Source organism: Falco peregrinus, chromosome 4, assembly GCF_023634155.1.
Source record: "Falco peregrinus isolate bFalPer1 chromosome 4, bFalPer1.pri, whole genome shotgun sequence".
In the NCBI taxonomy this organism is placed as follows: Eukaryota; Metazoa; Chordata; class Aves; order Falconiformes; family Falconidae; genus Falco; species Falco peregrinus.
The window spans coordinates 19,795,956-19,820,894 of NC_073724.1; the positions used below are offsets into that span (position 1 = coordinate 19,795,956).

At 43.6% G+C, this 24,939-nt stretch overlaps 1 protein-coding gene across 1 annotated transcript in view; it reads right to left on the bottom strand.

Annotated features, from left to right (window-relative positions):
- Positions 1–275: 275 nt before the first annotated feature.
- The window catches only part of CYYR1 (cysteine and tyrosine rich 1), a 63,352-nt gene continuing 38,688 nt past the window's right edge, over positions 276–24,939 (bottom strand). Inside the window, exons 3-4 of the mRNA XM_055802816.1 lie at positions 5,031–5,188; positions 276–1,277 (exon numbers count right to left, since the gene is read on the bottom strand). Coding sequence (XP_055658791.1) covers positions 1,144–1,277; positions 5,031–5,188 — 292 coding nt within the window. The 3' untranslated portion in view covers positions 276–1,143. The remainder of the gene's footprint in view (positions 1,278–5,030; positions 5,189–24,939) is intronic.

Here is a 24,939-nt window from a genome sequence, read left to right on the forward strand (position 1 = left end):
TTTACAGTGAGTCCCATAAGGATATAGGACATTTTAAATCATAAAGGTCTGTAGTTTATATTGTAGAGATAAAGTAATTTTGAACAATATGCGTGACAAATGCAAAAAGTATTACAGTTTTAAAATGCCCAAGACAACATTGAAAAGGAGTCTGATGCTTATAGTCTCTATGTTCATCTCTTTGGTTAGGCTGAATATCATTATTACTGGTAAACAATACGTTTTGTTTTTTTTTTTTAAATAGTCTTTATGCAATCCAACTGAAGACAAATCAATGATGTTTTAATATTTGGTTTTTATTTCTTCTCCCATTTGTGAGTTTTCCCAATGCAGTATTTTTGTAAAAAATCAAAGTTATCATTTGCTGATAAAAGAGGCACTGTAGCATATTTCTAATGTATACAGTATTCAAGTCCAGGTAAAATAAATCAGCTATAAATTAGAGTATTTCACATATAAAAATGCTCTTTGTTTATATTTTAGGCAACAAACTAGTTTCAAACTGTTTAAAAAAAGGCACTTAAAACAACCTGCACTCAGCCAAAGATAATATCCATAATTTTTTGGTTACTGAATAGCTCCGATAGCATTTCTCCTTGTAATATGCTTATCAGACCAATATGCACGGCTGGTCACTCGGTATTACCAGACTTAAGAAGAAACTGAAAATAGCTGCAGTCTTCCTTGTTCTTTCTTATTCTCCTCATTTCAAGGAAAGATGTAACACATACTTGACAACAGTAGTTGGAGTTTTATCCCGGAATAAGCCCCAGCAGGTGCCTCTTGTGCTTTCAAAACAGCTTGTTGAAACATGTGCACGACTTGCACGTTCTTACACGGGAAGACCTCCACTCCCACACGCTGTAACGTGTTGCAGCTGAAGCTAAGCACTAATACTAAGCACTACCCATCAGGCACTAACTTACAGGAACTGTTTCTTTGGTCACATGTTTAATCATGAAAAATGATGGTCTGGAGTGGACAGTATTCTTCTTCATCCTGAGCCATGGCAACCCCCACAGGTTATTTCAACACCTGGCAGTAAATGTTGATGCAGACCCCTTCCTATTTGTCCCTGAGCCGATAATATTTGTCCCAATGGTGCTGGCTGTTTCAACAGGCTATCTGTATGAAGCCATATGATTACTTCCCTGAATAGCCAGGGTACGGAGGGGGTGGGGGGTACTGTATCGAAGTCTGTGGGGTTGGAGTATAAGGTGGAGGTAGGTCAGCTGGGTATTCCATTTCATATTCGTAACTGTATGGTGGTGGAGCCACTGAAATTGGAGAAAAAAGAAAACATAGTTAAAAATATTTTTTTCAGATGCAGGCCCCCAAGTATTTTCTAGTTATCATTCAGACCTCCATACAACAGATGTTAAGCCTCCCGGCAATGCACTCACTTTTTTTCCCCAACTGTCATTATACAGCCACTTTATGTTAGTGCAAGTCCTTCCTCATTGCCCTTTCCTTCACTGCTTAGCCGTGGGCACAGAGGCACATTGTGCTTGTAACAGTGTTTGGCCATACAGCAGGTGGGTCTCCTCGGTAATTTAAAAGTGCTGAACGCCCCTAGTTTGAGCTGGGTGGCTGGCCATACGGCCATAGCAGGGTGATGTGGCAGAGCTAAACTTTTTCAGGAGAGGACAGCTGGGTTTTCATCATATAACCATTCTCTGCCGCCTCTTTCAGCAGCAACATGGATTTATGCCATCTCGAAATGATGGGGTAGACGGGGCTTTCGCTGATCTCCACAGACCTCTCAAACACTCCCTGGATGCTGAGGAGATCTGTGACATGCCATGCCATGACAAACACAGCAGTATCGCACCTCCCAGGGCAAATGCCAGACATCTTCCCAGGACATTCCCAGGGCTTGGGCTAAGGAAGAACAAAGCTTTCACCTTGATCACTCCGGCAGAGACATCTGAAGAGAGCCCAATGTTTGTCATTTAGGAAACAACAAATAACATTCACTAACAGCTGAAAACATTTTCTCAACTACTTCTACTAATCTTAGAGAAGAAGAGTTAATTCAGTGATCAAGAAGATGATAAATGCCGCATAATGATAGCATGGTGGGAACGGAATGTAGGCTCCATATCAAGACCCCATTAGAGTAATCTCTACAAATTTTAAGGTCTGTATCTGCTCATGTCACTATGTTACTGTTAGGGTCCAAAGTCTGCTCATGTCTCTGTTCATGTCACCACGGATGCTTTCCTATCCCCTCCCTAGATGTCTCAAGCAGACTGGCAGTGAAGTAGCACTTGAATGGAGAGGAAACAGAAACCCAGGATGTTTGTAATGGGGGGAAGAGACTCAAATCCCAGTGTGCCACGTGCCACGTGTCCTGGTTTTGTCTGGGATAGAGTTAACTTCCTTCTTAGTAGCTGCTACAGTGCTGTGTTTTGGATTTAGTACCAGCGTAATGCTGATAACACACTGGTGGTTTAGTTGTTGCTAAGCAGTGCTTACCCCAAGTCAAGGACTCTTCAGTTTCCCAGGCTCTGCCAGGGAGCAGGTGCACGAGAAGCTGGGAGGGGACACAGCCAGGAGAGCTGACCCCAACTAGCCAAAGGGATGCTCCATCCCACAGAACAGCATGCCCAGTGTATAAACTGGGGGGAGCTGGCTGGGAGGCACTGGTCACTACTCGGGGACTGGCTGGGCATCAGTCAGTGGGTGGTGGGCAACTGTATTGCACGTCACTTGTTTTTTTTCCCCTTGGGTTTTATTCCTCTCTCTCTTTCTCCTTTTCATTACAGTTATTATTGTTGTTATTGTTATTATTATTTTACTTCATTTCAGTTATTAAACTGTTTTATCTCAACCCACAGGTTTTACCTTTTTCTGATTCTCCTCCCCATCCCACCAGGGTGGGTGGGGAAGCGAGCGAGCAGCTGCACGGTACTTAGTTGCTGGCTGGAGTTAAACTGAAATTTCACAACACCATGAAAAACACTCTCTGCTCCCTGAGAACCCGGCTGTTGGTGTGGCTGAGGCAAAGGAAGGGCATCCCCTTGCCTGCCTGCTTGCCACTCCTGTCCAAAACAGGTAATGGCACAGGGGAGGGTTGGTCACAAACCCGGCGGCCAAAGTCAGGTCACTACTCCAGAAGTGTTCATGACAGCGGGCAACACAGAAATCATTTCAGAGCTTCCCCATCCTCCAAAAACTGCTGCTGCTGAGAGGAAGAACTTCTCAAAGTAATGTTTGCATGGGGAACCAGGAGCGTGCAGACTCAAACTGCCTGGAGGTGGAGAGAGAGGGGTGAGTCACTGCAGGAACAGACTTGGGGAGGAAAAGGCTACAGCCCTGGAGTCTTCATTTTGCTCTTGTTTTTACAGCTTGCAGTGACTACTAGATTCTGAAGTAGCTCTTCAGCAATTCATGGTTGAGAACACTGCAGTCTTCTTTCATTACTCATGTCTCTATGCAAAACAATGGTGCAATGATAAGGATGATTATAGATGGTTTTAGTTTAAATGGAAAGTAAGACCACGAGGGAGAAAACAGACACTGAGTGCAGTGAAAGTGATAAAGGAACACATAAAAAATATTGCATTTCTTGCCTGTAAGTATACATAATCCACGTGGGCATTGCTGCAACCTTTGCACCAGGAGGGAATATAAAGGCAGGGGATCTCTAAGAGTGGGATGAGGGGACTTCATCCATGAAACACCATTGCCTTTTATTACAATGAACTCTCGAGTTATCCCAAGGCAATCACTCCTGGATTTCTAATTAACAACATCACTGAAGCAGAGACATAGCTGCATTGCATAAACACCGTTATGCCGTTTCCAGGGTCAGTTTTGCTCTTCAACAATGTGGCCACTTTCACATGGTGGGGAGTCCAAACAAAGAAGCCTTGCAGACCCCAGCTAGCTCAGTGCAGATCCACCTTTGGTGCTCCTGTACCCTAATCCTAGACTGGCATGAATTGACAAATGTGGTGCAGGCAGAGTGGCTCTGCACAGAGCTAGCTCAGGTACAGCCTGATGTACCAGTTCCCACTCACTATGGGCACAAGTGCACTGGAGCAGACCCACGATGGGTCCCTACTGTCCCTTGGGGTGCCCCAGAGCCTCTGACAGCTTATTAGCTCAGTGCCAGATCTGGCTTAGGCTCTGTGCCTCCCCTGGTGCCACCCTGCACCTAAAAAAAACGTTACACCAAAACAATGTTAACTCACAGACAAGCCTGCACTGAGCACGTCCAATGCTCAGCTAACTCTGACCAAGGCGCAAGAGGCCTCTCTGCACCACGCTCCAAGTTCCTATCAGATCAGGCACAGTGCCAGACGGATGCAGAGAGCTAGCTCAGATCCAGCACCACGTGCCAGCCAGCAGTCCCTCCTGGGACACACAGCAGAGAACACCCTGCAAAAATGCCCACGTGCCTTTGTAGAAACCATCTGGGATCCTGCAGGGGCTTGTGAGCCCTGGCCAAGTACCAGCCAGTTTGGGCTGCATTAGATTCCACATGGCACCACTTGAAGCCTTTGTGCTATGATCCACAGGCCTTATTGTCCAGGTTTTCGCCTTTCTGTGGTATGCCAGGCCCCCATTATATCAGACAATGAAAGGGAGCTGACTGCATATGAACAAAAGCAAATACAAGAACCAGAACACAAAAGAAAAACAAGGGATCCATCACCAGAGAGCCTCTGGCACAGGGAGAAGGTCTATCCTGTACAATGCAGCAGTGCCCTGAGTGAGGTCTCAACATGCTACTGCAGGCACCACAAGCCATACAGCTGTGGAGTCTGGCACCTGGCCAGATCTCATCAGCCTACTGGAGTATCTGAATAAATTAGCCCAAGCAGAGTGCTGCACTGACGAACACTGAGCACACTGAGCTGTCTTGCGTTTCCCAGCAGGGAGTCATGTTGTTCCCCTCCCGACTGAGAAGAGCCTCCTGCTGAATTCACATCTCCCATTAACTGTGGAGCCATAACTATCCAAAGATACATTCCTACCGTGAACACAGGCACACTTGAAGGAGTGTCATTTTGCTTCCTTACCTGGGTATGTGCTGATAGTGTTGATGTGTGTAGTTCGGATGACCCCTACTCGAGTCCCACGGTTGTTCTTCATGCACATGCAGATACAGATGGCAATCCCGGCAATCACTCCCATTATAAATACTATACCAAAAACAATTCCAGCTATCGCTGTGCCTCTGCAAGGGGAATAGAAACATGCATTCAGTCTCAGCCAAATAAAGTTTACAAAATAAAGTTCCTTTCTCAGAAGTGGCTCCCATTTGAGCAAAAAGAGTACACATTGATTACTGTAAATGCTGCAAACTTTGATCCATCAGGGCATCTCAATAGAAGATATGACAGATCTCCAAGACCAAAGTAAGATGCCTTTGCAATCATGCCAGATCACTCTGCTGATTTACTGTATATTAAATCCTCCCATTCCAAGGTTATGTGGATTCAACAACTTTTCAATATTACCAAGAATAATTTCTTCCCTTTCCCCTCATCACACAAGACATTTTCTTCCTAAAGGCATTGGTATGATTTTCTTTTTAAAAGAAAGAGTAAGTTATCCCCAGTAATATATTCCAGAAGCATCCCAAAGTGCCTGCATGCTGTGCTTCCACAGGAATGGTTTTGTCATTGTTTTATCTTCGGTCAAAAAGTCCTTCTTCTGTGCTTCTGTGCCCACAGGTTAAGAAGAAGCAAAGTGAATGCCCACTCTTTCACACATCTGCTACTGCTGCCAGTACAAGTATTTGAGGCTTAAATGATTTCTTTTAAAAGGGTCCAGAGGAAAGAATTTAGTTCAGCCTCTGAAGTAATGAATCAGACTTTCCTTGAAATTTTATAGAGAAAGGAAAGGAAGCCTTACTGCACTGACACACAGGAGACAAACCTCACCAAGAGGCACTGAAGAGCTCCCAGTAATACTGAGGGCAAAATCAGCTTTTCTGATGAACCCTAGTTCACTCAGGTTTGTTGTCAGGCACAGGCTGTAAAGCATATGTTATATGAAAGGTGGTATTTATTGCCTACCCTTTTAGGAAAAAAAAACCCCAACCTAGTGACGTACCAGAATATTCTGTGTTCATCGCTTCATCTTCCAGCAAAGATTTCAAACAGCAACCTTGCTGGCAACTTTTTTACTGAACATTTTAGTCAATCCAAACTGATAGTTTGTCAACATGAATAAGCTCCACTAGGAATTATTACAATGCAGAGAATAAAACAGGCACTGCAATACTACGAAGACAATTCTTAAAAGGAGTCTAAACCACAGTTCAACTTCCCCATACAAGCATGTGAACCCATAGCAGGCCTGATTCTCAAAACGCTATTGATAGCCTGTTGGCTTCCAAAAAGTCAGCAAGAGTCAGGATGGATTCAGTATTTGAAAAATCAGACCTTCTGTTTAGGAACCCAAATATGAATTTAAGAGCTTGGTTTTAGGCACCAACTATTCAGGAACTTGGCCAAGATTTACAGTACAATTACTGAATTGTATAGCATAAGTAAACACAGACAATTTGCTGTCTTACTCAAATACACTGTCAGGGAGCTAAATTGCTCTCCGCTGTTATGTAGCAATGATGAAGAGTATATAGGGAGAGTAAACCTGTTAATATCTTGCAGAATATATAAAGGCCTAATTTACAAAACCCTAACTCATGGCAGCAAGCACCTGGCCATAAAACCCGTAGCTCAAAACACTGACGTGATCAAGTGCCTTGATATTAACCACCTGGAGAAACTGAAAAACACCTCCCCACCTCCTCCATATCCCCCATAGTTTGCATCCAACAACAAAAGTGTCTGATGCTCTTGGAAGAGGTGACCAAGAGACCTCCAGTTTACCCATCCTGCTCTTTCTGAGAACATTATCAATACCTAGAGAGAAACTGCCATGTGAGAAAACAGTTTGATTCAGGAGACACTTTAACACAATACTCTCTTAATTCCAGAAAGTTTTCTTATAATGTCACAATTTAAAAATCAGGCACAGTGCATGGTATCCCTATTACAAACAACAATGAATCACAACTGCTTTTGCTACATCTATTCAGTCAATGAATCATTGTGCCCTTCGTTGGGAGCACTGAGTCACAGAGTTGCAGGGAACTCTTGTTATATTGAAATCACCCCTGTCCCATATGGAAGAAGCAGAACCAGTCACTGCTGACCACTGGCCACAGGTCCTGCGTTGCATTTCTGCTTTGTACAAGGTCCACTGCTGCCCAGCTCCTGCCTCCCAGGTATGCTCTGCCTGGCTGATCTGCTCAAATCCGAGAAACCACAGCAGTTTCTTGCACTTGTAACAGCTGCACCCTGAGGAAAACCCAATCTCCATCCTAAAGCCTGACAGAAGTGCCGACATACAGCACGTTGGCTTCCCAGTGCTAAATTAAGAGTTCTATGTTAATAAAGCCCATTTTAAGCACAGTTTTAAACAGAGTTTGTCTCAGCTGTCTCCAAAGGCAAAGGTGTCCCATTTGTTTCCAAAGTGGTCAGCCAGGTGCCATTTGGTCATCTGCCCCGAGTGATAGGTTGCACTCTTCATGCACCAGTGCCTACTGGACACCGCAGCCTCACACCCAAAGCCTGTTCCCCTTCTGCACAAACAGCAACTGCTCCAAAGATTCCTAGTGACTCTTTGGCAGTGTTGGCTGACTGGCACTACCTTGCCTCTGCAAAGAAACAGCATCAGGATAAGACACAGCTGTGGAAAGCCCCTCTGTATCTGCCTGCACCTGAAATTCAAAACCATCTGAGGTCCACTGGCAAAACTTCCAAGCTGGAAAAGGACTCTCAGTCTAAACACAACTATACTGGAAATCAAAACCCACTTGTGCCAGGCTAGCAAACCCAGGTCAATAAGCAAAATAAGAAATATCTGCTAAAGCATTCTTTTGCTGGTCCCCACCACAGCTCTTTCTGGTATAGCCATGAGCCAGAAACAAAAATGGTCACCAATGAACATACTCACCACCTAGCTTTCCTGACAAAACTGGTAAGTGCAGGTTTTGCTTGTGGTTCTGAAATCAGGACAAAAAGCAGTTTAAATAGCTAGACCCACCACTGCTTGTGGATCCGGGTTTTCACACTGCAGGGGTAAATTTAGACCACCTATGGATGGTTATGCAAAGAGAGCCTGGGATATGGAGCAAAAGATGTAGGCCACTTCTTAAATCTGGCTACAGCCTGACTGTGTGCCAGCAGAAAGGTGCTCACTGGTCTTGGTGGGCTTCAGATCAGACCCAGTGCCAAGCATGTGAAACTGTACCAGGAATCACATGTTTGAGTTGAAAAGGATCAGTCTGAGAGGACTCCAGATGTACTTTCCCAAATACCATGGAGCGTAAACCCATCCTGATTCGGAGTCCTGCAGCCCCTGCCACTCACAACAGCCCCCTCTAAAACTGGGAGCACTTAGCCTGTAAACATCAGATGCACCTCCTCAGCACCAAATCCTGGCAGGATGACGGTCATGGAGTAGCTGTTCCAGGCACACAGCACAAAAATAAATGCTGGTTCTTTTTGTGGAAAGGCTATGATATGACTAGAATGTAAGAAGAAAAATAAGCGTGCATTTTTTATAAAATAGTGAAGTTTCTCCTCATGCTCTCAGGGAATTTTTGAAAATAAGTGTCCTATAAGTAAATACCTCTTATTTTATATTAAAAAATGCTTGCTTTGTCTTTCTCTGATATTTTAGACTTCTGTCTATATAGACACAGAGGGATACAGCGATTTTTTATGCTATCACCACCATAGAGCTGTTCAAGGGAAAGTGCCTAAGAGAAAAAGGACACCGTAAAGGAAAAGAAGACCTAGAAACCACAGAGCAGAGTCACATAGCAACTAGGAAGTTTGAAATAAAGGGAAAACTTCGAAATGGAACAATGTGAATGAAAACATTATGCAAAGTCCTTTACAGAAGCAAAGCCAATGAAGAGAAAAAGACTGCCACAGAAAAACAATGCACTGAAAGGTGAAGATGGGGGGGAGGCGGGGGGGAAGTAATTTTAAAGCTGTAGAAATGTCATGAGACATTTTCGGGGTAAAAAACAGATATTCAAAGAAGCAGCTTTCCACCTGCTTTTAGCAACATCCTGCTGGAAAGAATATAAATCTTATTCACAGCTTAACATTTATGGCCCAGCAGAACCCCGTGCAGGGATCAGGCCTTTTGCTGGGTGGCACCAAGGCCTTGGCAATGCTCAAGCCAGGCAGGGCTCTCACTGCTCTTGCTGCCAGCACGGCTGAGCCGCCTGGGGTCAGAGAACCTGTCCCTTGGGGGAACTGGTAGCCTGGGTGTTTTACACAAGTGGCAGAGGCATCACCAGTGGTGGCTCCAGCCTGCAGTGGCTAGGGTTGAGATGACTAGAGAAAAGGAGAGAGACTGAAGAGCAGCCCTGCTCCTTCGGGCCTTAATAAGTGGGAATGGAGTTAATTTAGTTCCCCTTCCCTCCTCCAGAAGGCTAATACTTTGGGAGTTAGGCAAGCAAAGTGGATGTCAATCTTGCTCAAGATGAATATCACTTTCGTGGTCATGCCCACTTTGGGGACAATGCCTAAAAAATCTTATGGCTCAACAGATTAGTGTTTCCTGAAAGAAGAATGATTACTGACTAGGTATCAATTTTTAAATGCATTGCCAAAATCTGGGTAGCAGGTATACATGGCCTGCACTGCTGTATGCCAGGGACTTTGTAGTCTGTTGGCCTCTCTTTTTCTTCTTGAGTTCTGCCGTAACTTCACAAGTGGTGCAGTGTGGAGCATAAAACTTTGCCAGGGAGTCTGGTTTATTAGTACAAAACTGCTAAGAAAAGAAAAGACCTTTCAGTCAGCTTTTCCAGAAAGCCCACAGACTGTAATGCAAAATGTTTTAATCCCACTGCGACCAAGACAGACCCTCCTGAGTCTACCCGCTCCACCCCTGCTTCCCACCCAGGGATCCCCAGCAAAGTGCATGTTCCAAAACCTCTCTGCATCACTGTGGCCAAGGGATGCTGTGCAGCATGCCCCTCCCCCCCAGCCTCCTCCTGCCTCTGAGGTGTCCTCAGCATGGGGGCACGAACAGGTCTGGCTCTGCTTATGGGTTAGAGCAACCCAGGTGGGGCACAGGGGTATACATGCCTGCCAGCCTGGCCTTGCTGGACCAGAGACCTCCTGCCATGCCCTTGCACCCCAGTGCTGCTTCAGCCTCGCCCAAACCCCTCCTGCTGAGGCTTCGGTTGCCCTCCCCTTATGTTTGGACTCGTGCCTCCACACCTGCACCTCCTTGGTGTGCAAGACAGCCCCAAGTGCTGGCACCATTCTCCTCGAGGATGCCCTGGGGACAGTATCCATTTGCACGTTCTACCGTGTCCCCACCCGGCAGCACCCCTTACCCCCTGGGTATCTTACAGGGAGGAGGTGCTGCCCAGTGCTTTGCTGGCTGTCCCCACATCCCCGACTCTTCAGCTTTTGGCTACGCAGCCCTCATACCCCTCCCCTTTTTGCATTTGTTGTCCTTCACAAGCAGATGATTTCTCTTGATTCCTGTTTCCCTTCAGCCCTTCCCCTCCCTGGGAGGCCTTTAAAGGCTTTCTTAAACTAGAGAAGCCACTAAGGGCAAGTAGCCAAGAAGATGCCCTGGGAAGAGCGTAAGAAAAGGGAGGACACTTTCTCCTCTGGCCTCCTTCAGTGATTTGCAGTTCAGCAACTTTCTGACCCAGACAGGTTGGTTTGTTTTTTAAGTTTATCACTCAGTGGATTTCTCCTCTGCAAACCTGCCCAGCCTCACCCTGAGTTCATGTGAATTTTAGCATCCACAGCCTCATGTGGCAAAAAGCTCCCCAGCTTAATTACATATCTGACGAACTGTCTCCTCTGGTCTTTTCTGAACTGAACGCCCAGTAATTTCACCTGAGCCTCCTAGCTCTCAGCTCTTCAGCCGCCAGCTACCCCTTCTGCACTGCCCATGATTTTACAGACCTTTAGCATTAAGCCTGGCAGCCAGCTCTTCCCTGTCCTGCAGGAGCCCCATCCTACATGGCTGTCCTATACAAAGGGATTGCTTCACCCTCTGATCACTCCAGCCACCCCTCCTTGCACTTTTCCTCATCCTTTTGTGTTGTTTTCTGAGAGCTGCAGCAGAAGCACATATGACAGGGACATAATAATGCTTGCTGTTTTCTTCTCCATTTTCTTCTTAAATAATCCACAGTATTAGATCTGTTTTTTCTTAACTGTCAAAGAGCTGGGAACTAAGGTTTTATGGCACTATTTACCATAGTACCAAGTCTCATTTCTGAGAGGTAATGTCAGCTCAGATCCCATCAGTTCATGTGGGAGTTTGGGTTCTTTTTCCCTGTATGCATCACGTAGTGTTTATGGGCTCTGGATTTCCTGCCACAGTGCCTGGACTCGTGTCCTCTACTGGAGGACACAGGCTAAAGCTAGCACAGGTGAGCTGAAGCCACCCGTTTTTCCAAAGCTTAGCTCACTCTGTTAAGACTGTATCAATTTAGAAACTATCACTGCAGAAGTGACAGAGCTCCACACCAGAGATGCATTTATATTGGCATAAAGGTCTTTTCATCCTGTAATAGCTCACGTTAGCAATTTTACAGCAATTTGACCAGGTATAGCAAGAAGTTGTTAGAAGCATGTGAAGATCAGTATTCCTACTCTGCCTTTGCTATATTTCATTACCATATTAGTGCAAGAAAAATGTGCCATTCTCAGTCTTTACTTTGCTCAGCTGATCTATTTTATCTCATCATCTTTTCTAATTTCCAGTACTGTTTTAGTTCTCCAATTAATTTATTGCCAACTCTCTGCATCTATGACTTGCTGGCACTACATGTGTAGAATAATATTAATAATAATGTATGCAATACATTTTGGAATACTACTGCTAATACTAATAAATACCTTTTAATTTTTTCCCCTTTCAAGCACTCAAAAAGAAGCTGATAAGGGATTTTTAAAAGCTCATTCTCGGAGATAAAACTACCAAAAAAAAAAAAAAATCAATGATCTTTGATCTTCTGATTGAGCCATTGCCGTTTTGAAAAAAGTACTCTTTGGACTCTTAATCAGACTTGATATTACTTGGAGGGTGGTGTTGGGCTATTTATTTAATTTGGTTGGCAAACCCTGGTTTACTCGGACTGCCAGCAGAAGTGCAGCAGGGTTGCACTCCGTTTTCTCCTGCCTCTGCTGGAGCAGGCAGACCCATTCTGGGGGGTCTGTCCTTCTCCACAGTTGTCCCTTTATTTTCATAAGGACAAAACCATGCAGTGAGTGATCCTCTAAGAGACTGGCTTTGCTCTCCAGGCCTTTTTGGCTTTACGGCTGGGGTACCTTGAGAACCCCATGGCAAAAGCTGATAGAGGAGTGACTGATTGAGCCAGGGTACCCCATGGCTGAACCGATAGCCTTCTCATCACAGTGTTTTACAGCCCTGGAACACAGACACCAGGGCAGTGTGGTCTGAAGAGCCATTCAATTTGGGAATCAGTTAAATAGTCAGCTAGTTGATGCCTCCCGTTTTAAATTAAATAATTAATTTACAGAGTAGCAACTCAAATGGACCAGGCTTGCCTTTGAGAGCTTACTTTGCAAGTTGTACTTAGACAAATTTCTGACTAGTACTTCCTTTAAATACATACCGCAGGGAGGAAGGAGATGATTGTCTGCTTCCATAAACAAATCTCGCCTGCTTGTTAAAACTCAATACAGACTGTACTTGGACAGTATTTCCCTTCTTTTGCTCCTGTTCCATCATATTTAAAGTGTGTTGTTAATGTTTAATCCCTTCCAAATAGTTTCCTCTGTGCCTTTCCCTCTTTACCTTGTTATACGCACCAAAATATCCTGAGTAGCAGCTGTACAATGAAAAGGCAGTGGGTGATCATCCCAGTTGCTGACCTCCCTCCTCCCAGCTCCTTGTGGACAGGTCATCACTTTGAGACTGCTCCATATTGTTAAGCTACATCATCTTGGAAAGGGTTAAAGGACAGTACTTTCCGTCTTTTAGTATTGCCAGTGCCTGAGCAATAGGGTACCTTCTACAGCTTGTTAAAAGGCTGCTGAGCCACTGAAGCGTAACTGTGGCAGGCTTGCAAAACCAGAGAGAAAAATCACATGAACTGCAAACCAAAAGGATATGTAATTACAGCTTGTTCTGGTTTGGGCTGTCATTGGACAGACTTTTCAGACAATTTGCCTTTTGAGAAATATGTAGACGTTTTATGCTTTCTTCCTTTATGCCAAACCATACGCTTTTCTCCCCACCACTGCTGGAGGTGCTGCTTGGCCAGTAGTGCCGCGAAGTGTTTCAAATAAGCAATCTGGAAAGGCCAATGTAGCTGCTATAGTAAAGGAAGAGTACAGAAAGCGAGCTTTTCCTCTAGCTGGGTCCCAAACTGGTTCCCCTGCCTGTGTATGACAGGTCTGAGAGCCTCCTGCTGCCCTAGGCAGAGGGTGGAGGGAAGGATGGCATCACTTCCACCCTGCTTTGGACTCCGCGTAGGGCTGGCTCACAAATAGTTTTATGGACACAAGGAATGATGCATGAAATATAGCCGGGAGGTGCATGCCACAACATCATAAGCACAATGCTTAAAACACAGTTGGTGTTATTAACTGATCACAGCTAAGCAAACACATTTTGATCAGTCCCAACCTGCCCAGCATTTTCATCAGCCTATTAAGTGCACACATACAGATGCTGGCATTGAAATACAGAGTTCATCTGTTTGTCAGTTCAAAAATTTCAGGATATTTCCAGAATATGAATAAAACCCCCACAACCCAACAACACATATGTAAATTAAAACAAGAGATTAAAAAAAGTCAAACATAGAAGTAATGGGGGGAAAGCCTTTTTTTTGACATTTTCTGTGACAGATTTCTGATTAAGATACTGCAAGGCTTCCAGTTACCACTTCTCACCCTCATGCTCTCCTGCTGCTTCTCTGTCCTTGTTTTGCAGCAGCTCCTCTCGCCCTACCTTTCCCTCTCAGACATCCTGTGCTGTTCCCTGCAGTCATGACCTTGTCTCGCTCTGTAATGTGCTTCACATGCTTCCCTGGAAAGGAAACAGAAGCCATAATGCAATTTCCACTTTCCAAAACATTTCTCATTGTGCTCACAAATCCAAGGCCCAATCTGACATTGACTTAAAGAGAACATTATGGCACAACTGTACCTAATGTAGCCTTTGCTTTAATTTAGGGATTTTTATTCTTTTTATGCCTGCAGTTTGCATTGTTGACTGAGGCTGCCATTTAAAACATTTTCTGAATCAACAGCAATGGGAGAGGCTGAAATTGCTGCCCTACTTCCAGCCCTTTGAGCATCAAAGCAAAAGAGGTCAGGACAATATGGTGGGCTTCCAAGAAGACCATAAAGTTAGTAACCCCCAGTAACAGCTCACTTTTGGCAGCTGGGTTACTGAGTATTAACACTTAGAAGAATCCCAGGAATATTATCTTTCTGGTAATTCTTCACGTACTTTTTCTGAGTGATTTTATTTACACCAGCTTCTGCAAACACTTGACTTTGCACACTCCATGGGCTCAGCCCAGGAGAATCCTGCAGCTCTCCTTTCGGGAAGCTCCTGCTCCAGGAGCCCGGCTTACTGTTGTGACTTCTGCACCTCTTGCCTGTGAGATCCTGAAATCTCTGAGCTACCAACAGGCAAACCTGCCTAAGTTTTACCCAGGCATGCATTTAGAGTGTGTTTTTACCTGGCCTGAAGCCAGGCCTGTAGAGTCACAGTTGCCAGAAAGGTTATTTTGGCCTGTTAGCATGCCTGCTGCCTGCTTTGTGCCTGTAGCAAACCCTGAAGCCAGGCACGCATGATGTGATTGTGATGTGCCAGGGAACATCCCGCACAGGGCTGTTTTTTGGTCAGTGAAACAAATGAGGAGACTCCAAGGGAAAGGTCCAAAAGATAGGGCTCAACTCTTTCCCTGTGAGGCTGAGTAGCACAAAGGCAGGATGGAGGTGACCCACATATTAATTAATTTTAAGAGAAAGAACCATGACGGCTGTAATTAAGAGCAGTTCCTCACAATTCCCAGGGCAATGGGCTAAACAGAGATGAAAATGCTAGATATGGAAACCAAAGGAGAGTTCTGCCATGCTTCAGGATGTCTTTTTGTGTCCTCCCTTAATTTTCTTGCTGTTGGCCTTGATGTCTGTCTCAATAGTTTCATACCACTCTGCCCGTTCCAATCAACTTCACTTGCAATGTTTTGCACAGTGAAGGCTGGTCCTTATTGTATTTAATTTTCTCCATATAAGACTGTCTCCTTCTCAACAGCCTTGTGTGTGCCAGCTAGCCACTGCCCCAAGCACTTCAGCATGAGCTGTAGCTTCTGGCAGAGCTGTGAGCTAATAAACATCCTCTGCTGCCACATTCACTTCAGCTGGAACAAAGAAACCAATGAAAGAGTGAACTGCTTCTTGGCAGAAAACCCTCTACCCCCCTTAACATGACAATCACACCTTTTATCGCAGTGGCTGAAAAATAACAACGAAAATAACAACAAAAATAGCAGTAGCACTCTGTTCATTCGGGTGGCAGGGTGAAAGAGGGCTGGCGTCAGGGTGACTTTCCTCAGCTGTTCAGAGCTGGGACCTGACTCCTGGACAAGGCATCCTCCAGGCATTTCACAGAAGTGCTCGCACTGGCACAGCAGAGACCTGGGCCAGGTGACTTGGGAGGGCAGTGCTGGAAAAGCCTTCCCCTGCTCATTCCTGGTGGCAGCACAAACTCGTATCAACCTCAACTGACCGTGTATCTGTGGCTGAGTGAATTGAGGTAGAAACACGTTATTTCCCTGCCAGTTAAATCCTTTCCATGACAGGATTGTCTTTGAGAAGTAAAATGCCACTGAATTTAACAAAGACACTGTTATTATTTAGATTGCTAATGAGAAACCTGTTTGTATTGTGTAAACATGGCTGTGACCCTGGACTTTCCAGGTTCCCTCAGGGGCTACCAAAGGCGGCCATGGTTCAAGCGTTCAGTCTCAAAATACTCTTAACAGAGGCAAAAGCCCAAACTTGGTATCTTGCATTCAGTCCATGCTTCATATAAAATTGCATGTTGCTGACTCAAGATCTCCTTCCCAATTATGGAAAAGTTGAGGCCAACAGAAACATTTTTTTCCTTCTTGGTGGTCAGCTCTGAAGACAAAAGTAACCTAGATGCCAATCTAGTAGCTTATGTAAATTGCTAAGTAAAACATATTTTTAATATTGGAAGATTTCTGCCTAGATTCAGTGTAGCCCCTAAAGAAACATTTGGTGAATCACCGCAAAGAAGTGCACTATCAGCTCCTGACAGAGACAGCACAAGCCAAATAAGGGCTGTCAGAGGAATGGCCACAGAGTGCAGAGGGAGAAGCCACCAAGCAAATGCCACAGACCAGTTATTAAAAAACCAACTGCAGCTCTTTCTTCTGCAAACTGAATTGGAAGAGCATCATAGAGACTCTCATCCCTGAAATGCTCCCTGCTCATTCAGCCCATTTTTCAGGAGTCCCATCATTCTCCCTCAAAGAGGATCGCAGATCTTCCTCTGGCATCCTAGGATAAATCCTCATCATCTATTTAAAAGATGCATGGGACCTCAGATCATTCAGAGGAACTTCTTTACAGGAACACACAGTTTCTTCATAAATTGCCTCTCTCTGAAGTAAGTACTGTCTTGAGAGAGATCAGTAGACACCTGAACACAGCAAAACCACCAGTGCAAACTGTATTTATCCACAACATCACTGGAAAAGCATCTGAAGAATATAAATAATTGGAGGCTTTGGCTCCCCCCTGTACCTTCTGGGAAGACCAGCAGTGCTCCTACTTCTTTTAACGGAATGTCAGAGGAGCACCGCGACCCACTTGCTGAAGCAGTGCCAGGGCTGGTCCCAGTTACATAGTGACTACACCTGCAACTAGGAAACAGCTCTGACAGTGAAAAGCCAAGCCCCTTCCAGCTCCTGCAAAGCTCAAGGCATGTGACATGCAAATCACAATCCTCTCCTAACTAATAGTACTGTTTCACTTGTACTCTTTCACTGACATTAGTGAGTTAGAAATTATTCCTGGAGAAGCTTATTAACTCTACTTTTTTTTTTTTTCTAAATTCTTGGAGATGGAGGGAGGATGAAGGAGATAATTTTGCCATTTTATGCAATAAAGAGGAGGAAGACTGTAACCAAAAGTACTTTTTCACAACAACAACGTGAAAATAACAGAATAATAAGACAAATGAACAGATGCCTGCAAACCCCCCTACTTTACGTACCTGAAAAAAATGTTGTTGACTTTTTCAGAAATCTGATTCTCAGAACATATACATTGTGGCCCCAAAATGCATTTATGATTTATTAAATTTCAACTCAAATTGAAGGATTTTACTGCTTTTAGAAATTCTGTCTGTTACAGAAGTGAAAAAGATGTAGGATTTTTTTGACATTTAATAATCTGAAGTGGTTCCTGGAAGATCTGGGAGAAACAGTCTGGATTAAGAGATTAAAAACCCAGTGTTGTAAATTATTTGATCCCATTTTAAAAATAAAATCATAAATTATGTGCCTTGCCTGAGTAACAGTGCAATAGCTTTTTAAAAAGGCAGTTCTAGCTAGTACTGTATATTTTGAGTCTAAATAAATCTATCTGGGCTTTGAATTATCCAGCATAGGGATTTTTCCCTCATATCTTCCAATAAAAATAATAAGACACTGAGAGTTTAATTTTAGAAATTCTGGAGCAGAGTGAAAGGAAAAAAAATGGTTTTCATCTTCTCCTTCTATCTTCTTTTTCTAATGTATTTTAATATTCATCTCTTACCCCTGTGAAAGCAATAAAAGAGCCTCTTCTGCATTCTTTTCTGCATCAGATTTATAGCACCAATTCCATTTCCTTTTCTCATTCTCTCTTCCCAGGTGCTGTGTCAGAGCTTATGAGGACCACAAAGACCTGCTGAGTCTAAGCCAGTGGACATTCCGGCTCTAAATCACCATTTGCAAAAGCCTACAATGAACTTGAAAAGTATTTACAGAAGTCTTTGCAGGATTCAAACCTTATTACGTAGCATAAGCAAATTATGGTTTTAGTGGTTTGGAATACACTCATTAAGCATGCATGAAGTGCCATTTACAAATGTAAAAGGAGTTAAGTGCTTGAGTATATGAATCATTTTATGTTTCTGGAGAAAAGGACTATGAGTCAGAAAACTAAAAAAACCTGAAAATTAAACTGTAGTTACAAAAACATGCTGTGGCTCTTATAGGTTCCATAAAGTGATGAAAGTCCCTTTATCTGAAGGCAGCTATGCTGAGGATGCAGAAGTCACCGCAGGATAAAAACGTGCACACGCTACATTAAGTAATGTTGAGCTAGATCTGACCTCTTCCACCTCAGGAGTTGTCTGGGGGCTGGCGAAGAGCCAGTTGTGATGAATCAGCCATAACTTCCCTTGCAAGTGCACGAAATCCTTGCTCATCTGCCTGCACGGCCTGGACGAAGGACAGGGAAACCCCACTGAGCAGCGAGGGAGAGCAGACTGAGGACCCAGCCCCTTCCTCCTCTTTCCCTGGAAATGGGACATTGCTTATTCCTGTAAAGCTGTGCAGAAGAGACACCCCTTTGCCCTGGCCCTTCCTTACAGTTTCGGTGTTGCTTTGCCTTGCTTTTTACGCTAATGAGATGTAGCCCTGACTTCCTTAGGCGCGGAGCCCAATGCCCTTCCCCTCTCACGCAGGGAAGGTGAGAAGTGCCCTACCCAAGGGCCTTGCTTGGAAACCTCAGGAATGAGCTTAAACATATGCTTAGGTTTAAATATCACACTCCCAACGAAGTCAACTGACTTCATGTGCTTTGCTGAATAAAAGCCTAAATCCACTGTCTGTCAGACAATTAAAATGTTATCCTTCCATTTCAGTTTTGCCTAAGGTAACAGCTTTGACGCTCGCTCGACTATTTGAAAAGAAACGCTCTGCTCCCTCCTCTCCGGAACGCGAGGAAGCCTGGCAGAAGGCTCTCCCATGCTGTGATTATCACATTTGACAGCAGTTAAACACAACCGGGAACACCAAAGCACAGCCAACCTTCAGGTGTCCTTTGCCATACTGCACGCTCTGGTAAGTTCATGCTCTTTTACAGGTCTGAGCATTCATCATGGCTCTGAAACAACAACACGCACAAGCCAGAAGGGCTCATATCCATGCAAATATTGCTGGCAGCAAAAATGGAGATGTAGCGACAATCTGAGCTACTTTGATAGAACAATCTGTAAACACAACATTTATCGAAGTTTTCCTTGAGGCTTTAAGTACTGCTGTTATGTCACGACCTGTTACTAATCTAAACTTTACATCACTTTGCAACAATGGGAAGAAAGTGACTAAACACTGTTGTATGCCTTGCCAAATATTCAGCATCAAAAGCATCCACAACCGCTAAATCACATATTAATACAGCTTTCATTAAGATATATGCTCACAGGGTCAATTTTTTTCCCAAGTGTCACAGTCCATTACAGTCATTTCAGACATACATGCAACTGTTGGAAAGACCAGACAGGTCAGTCAACAGTGCGGTGGAGTAACAGAGAAAAACATTTTCCCCAGGAAAATGGACCAGATTCTGTCCCTTGGCATAAGTGAAACATGTACCCCACTGATCAAACAAGAATTACACTCTCAAATCAAGAACCGTACTTTAGCCTACACAGCTAACTAATATACTGAACAGGAACACTGTGATGCACAAGGACATATACTCTGCCACACAGCAGGTCCCCAAAACAACTCCAGTCTGGAAACATCGTCACTTAAGAAGGGATCAAAAAAGCTATTTCAGTTTTATATCAAAATGGCATATGCAGGGTCAGTTCAGACATACATTACTAGAATTAATACACTTTAGAGGAAGCTTGCAAAAGAAAAGATTTTCAGTGATCAGAAGAGTATGGCTCTGGAACAGCTTTCCAGTAGATGCAGCAGGGGTTAGCTACTTGAAAGATGTGAATATTAAGCTTGGCACATTTATGAAAGCAATCACGGGATGGGTTGCCTGTGATAGCAGGAGCCCAGTCGCAGTGACCCAGGAGTGCAATGCAAGCAAAAGTCCTGAATTCAGAGCCACGCTGCAGTAGGTAAAAAAAAAAATAAAAATACGCAAAGACATCAAAAGGAGTCATGTCTCTCTGAGTCAGTGCTAAGTCACCAAAGCTCTGGGCAAGCTCTGGGCTCAGAGATTGCGAGGAAGATCCAATTAGCAGCCTCCATCCCATACTTCTGTACATTTTCAATTCTTTTCTTTCTGAAACAGCTGCATGCATCAACTGTTTCCATCCAGCACAGATATTTTTATCTCATCAGGACAAAGGGAGGTGAGATAGTACGCTCGGACAGGTCTCATGGTGTGGGAGTGGCATTCTTGGTCACCTGCCTGATGGTACCAGAAGCATGTAATGGACTAGCCAATCTGAATTGAGCCAACTCAATTAAACAAATTGTACTGTACAGCTAATTTTCCGAGGTACAAAGTAGAATTATGCTTCCCAACTCTGGGGAAGAAAAGTGGTAAATGAAAGAACAGAGTGATGCGAAGCAAAAAAAGGCAGATGGTACAATAGGCAAAGAAAGTAAAAAATGGGACTCTAACAGCAACTACACTGAAGAACCAAAGAGACTAATAAAAGAATTAACTGGTCCTCCCTGCGCCACTAAGGATTTCTCCTTGTGCCTTTCAAACTTCAAAGGCTACTTGGACTCAAACAGGACGAGTTGAATGCAAAGGTCCTGACTCAACAAAACACTTCATCACTTAGAGTTGAGCATATGTTTAAATGCTTTGTGGCACCAGGACTCCAGCGCTTAAGGGGAATGAAGAAAGCAGGAAAAGAAAAATAAGTGGCAGTATGTTGGACTTGGCAGAAGCAGCAGAATAGACTGTGCCTAATATGTGACATGAGCTGAAACGGAAGGAGGCTGGGAACAGAGTTAAGAGTTAACAGGGTTTTAAGTATGAACAGCCTAGATGACATAATGGCTGAGAAGGTCTAATCCTGAAGTTAAATTGAAGCTAATGAGGCACACTGATTTCTCTGAAATGGATCAGAGTTTTACAAGCAGTGGTGCTCTACCTTTGGATTGCACCTTGCTTTTAAAACAATGGCCTTGCCACTTTCACCCTTTATGTGAATAGTAAACATTTCAACCAGACTGAAGGTTTGAGACAGGCATGCTGTAGGAACAGGACAGCAAGAGCACACGCAACGTGGAAGTGAGAGTGGGGGCAATGGGTGTCACCTGGCACAAGGGCATCCAGAAGCACAAGAAACACACCAGAAACCCGTGGCTGTATCACCTGGCACACACATACCCCCATCACAGAGTGAGATCCTCTCATGGTAAGCCACTACGTTTTGGCCCCACGATGAACATACACCCAGGCACAAATAGCAAAAAGGGCAATGGAGAATGAGAACAGCAGTCGAGTAAGGTGTCAGCTGCATTAATTAGCAAATTAGCCACTCATATTTGAGGAAGTTTAACCACTGCACAAAAGCAAAACACAACCAGGACACTAAAGAAGGATCTTAAAACTTCAAAAAAAAAAAGGAGGAAAGCAAAACATTACTGTCTATAATGGAGAAACCAGAGAAAACAGGTAAAAATAGGAAGGTGTTTAATCATACAGTTCTCATTCTCAGGCTTTTGCAATGGACAGCTTACATGCTTGAGTGACTTTTTTGCAGTTTCACTGTTTTATACTTCAGCTATGTATATCTGCCTGAACAAAAGACATGACTTAAAAATCAGGTAAATGTATTTATAGCTATCTATCTTTAATGCTACCGTCTTGTCTACAGCACTGAATAGAAGGTAAAGTCAATATGAAACCCATAAAGCAAGAGAATACAATGACTGGTGTATATGACTTCAGCGTATAATTTAATGGACGTAACTCCTGCCATAGAAATGCACTCGTGCCTTTCTTACAACCTGCCAGGTTCTGAAAAATCAACTATGTGATCTTCTAGCTACTTAATTATTGTAATGTTTCTGTAGTTTGGGTTTGCTTAGGAATTATTTAATAACAATTTTTCCACACTGTGTTTTTACCCTGCTTTATCACACAGATAATTACAAAGAATTAGATTTACAACTTTTTTTTTTCTGATCAGAAAACTCATATGGCTAATGTAACATACATGGTTCCATGTTCTATAAAACCTTAATTTCAAACATCAGGGTATCACTTGTTTTTCAGCCTTCATCTCCTGCACTCAACAAAGACAACAAAGCTTCTAACAGGACTGCCTGCATCAATGACAAATCACCATTATTTTGAAGAAGCAATTTGCATTTTTTAAATTGTATGTGAGAAAATAAAATTAAAAGTAGCCTTTCTGTATTTCTAACATCTGAGATATTTATTTCAGAACTACTGTTCAGTACATGCCTCATAGTATAGTCACCACAGTAAGATATAAATATTGCAGCTGCCACAGACGTAGCATGAAGTATTCAGGGAATCATTTCAGTCCCACCGTGCTTTCGCTTTCCCTTATCAGCAACTTATCTTGAAAGGTGTTTCATCTATTTCAAAATGTTTTTACAACCCCCTCATTTCTTTAATGGGTTTGGGGATTATGAACAGAGCCTCTCACCACAAGGGAATCAGATAATTCTCAGATAAACATCTGTTTAGAGACTGAAGGTTGTGCTAGACCTATTACCAGATTACGGGTGGTCTGGAGACCCTGTTGTAAACACTAACTTTTGGGAAGCAGAGGAACAGATAAATTAAATCCTTGCATTTCAAACCAGCAATTTGACAAAGTGCTTTTCCCTATTTTTCCCCACTTCAAAAACAGGGTTCAGGAGATTTCAGAGAAAAAGGTTTTCCCTACTAATGAGAGGCTTAGCTGAAAGCTCATATGATTTAAACCATGCTGTTCCTTTCTTCCTATTTAATTGTCAAAGGGAACAGCCATGTTTTAATTTTGCCTTTTCCTCATTTACTAATTGCACAGAAAGCTGTAACATTTAGCTTATTTAATTCCTTACAGAATTAAACTCTACGAAACCAAAATGTAAATCATGCTCAGTCATTGACAGTTTAGATTACTGGCAAGCAGTTAGGTCTGACCTGATTTGAAGTGAGAGAGTTTAAATGCATATCCAATACAGGTCATGATCAAATACTCTCTTTTCCTAGTCTTACAGCTACGCTAGTTTTCCAGAGATGCATGCCAAGACAGGGGTTTTGACTGCCTTTGACTGATGATTTGCACCACGCTTCTGGTCCCACTACCCAACCTTCAGCCTCAGGTGAGCAAGCCATCTCAGGGTGATGGAAAGGAGAAGGTGGGGAGACAGATCTCCTTCCCAGCTTCCTAAAGAGAGCCTCACCTCTTTTTAATTAATCAACACCATGCATGTGTGACAATATTCACAATATGGAAAATAGCTTCTCCTTTCTTTCAGAGGACAAAATAGTTGTTTCAGATCCCCAGCTGGCTTGAGAGAATGTAGGCCTATGAATGCTGACAAATATTAATGCAGATATACCAGCCCAGGATCTCGCCCAGAGGGTTTCAGAGTAACTTCTACCCAGCAGCATTCAAATGACCTGCACTGTACTTACTCCATGTAAAACTACAGTCAATGAGAGAAGAAAGTTTATCCAACTCCTACAGCACTATACTGAGCAGGTACTCACAGTGCAGTCCATTAAGGAGCAGATGCTGGAGCAGGGAAAAAGCATGAGGAGGAGGAGGCAGCGAAGATGAGCTTTTATGGACACATCGCATTTCCCAATCCCCATCGCCTCTGTGTCAGTCAGGGGGAGGCAGACGAGCTGGGAATGAAGAAGTTAAGTTGAGCCTGGGATAAAGCCCAGAGGAGGGAAGGTAAGAAGGGGAAGGTGGTTTTGTCTTTGTTTCTTTACATTTGATTGGCAATAAATTAAATTGATTTTCCTCTGGTCAAGCCTGTTTTGCCCATGATGGTAAATGGTAAGTGATCTCCCTGTCCTCATCTCAGCCCGCAGGGTTTGCCATCTTAGTTTCTTTCCCTGTCAAGTTGAGGAGGGGGAGTGAGAGAGCGGCAGGGTAGGCATCTGGCCGCCATCTAAGGTCAAACCACCACAAGCAGATAAATAATCTAGACCCCTAAATCTAATATTCTTCAATGATTCAGGCTCTCAAAGAGAGATGTTTCAAGAGATCCAAGTACCCAGCACCTGTGCCAGGTTTTCAGCTAATTAGGAGGGAGGATCCATCTTAGAAGCCCCCAGGACTGGCCTGTAGCTGCCTGCTCCACCTCCTCCCCAGAGATACCCATCCATGTTCAGGTTTCTGCCAATTACTCACTGAACTGCCACCAATTACAGCCTGATGTATTAAGAAAACACCATACTGGAGTGAGTTTACCTTGACTGCATGAAGTCTGACTGTCATTTTAGGGCAGGGGACACAGTTCTTCATTGAATGTCTGGTTGTTTTGGTTTTTTGTTGGGGTTTTTTTTTTTTTTTTGGTTGTTGTTGTGTTGTTTTGGAAATGTTAATGTGACCTCTGAATCAGGGCAGAAGAAAGTTCTGCCTCTTCCAAAATTTTCTGCTTGGTGAGAACAAATACAAAGCAATTCACTATACAGATATCAGAACTGGCACAGACCAGCAAAGAATACATTATATTTAAAAATGTAACCCGCAGGTGCTCAGAGGTTAAGCTCGCCTATTCTGGTCTCAAGCTGACATGACATAAAATCAGAGGTAGGACGGCTTTTGTGAACTGAGCTGAGGGAACAGGCCATTCATTAAAATGTCATACTGAAACACTGGAGAGAAGTGACAATGCTTAAATGGAAAGCAAAAATAGAATGAGGGGCAAAAAAATCCCTATTTAAGCAGTCAAATGACATT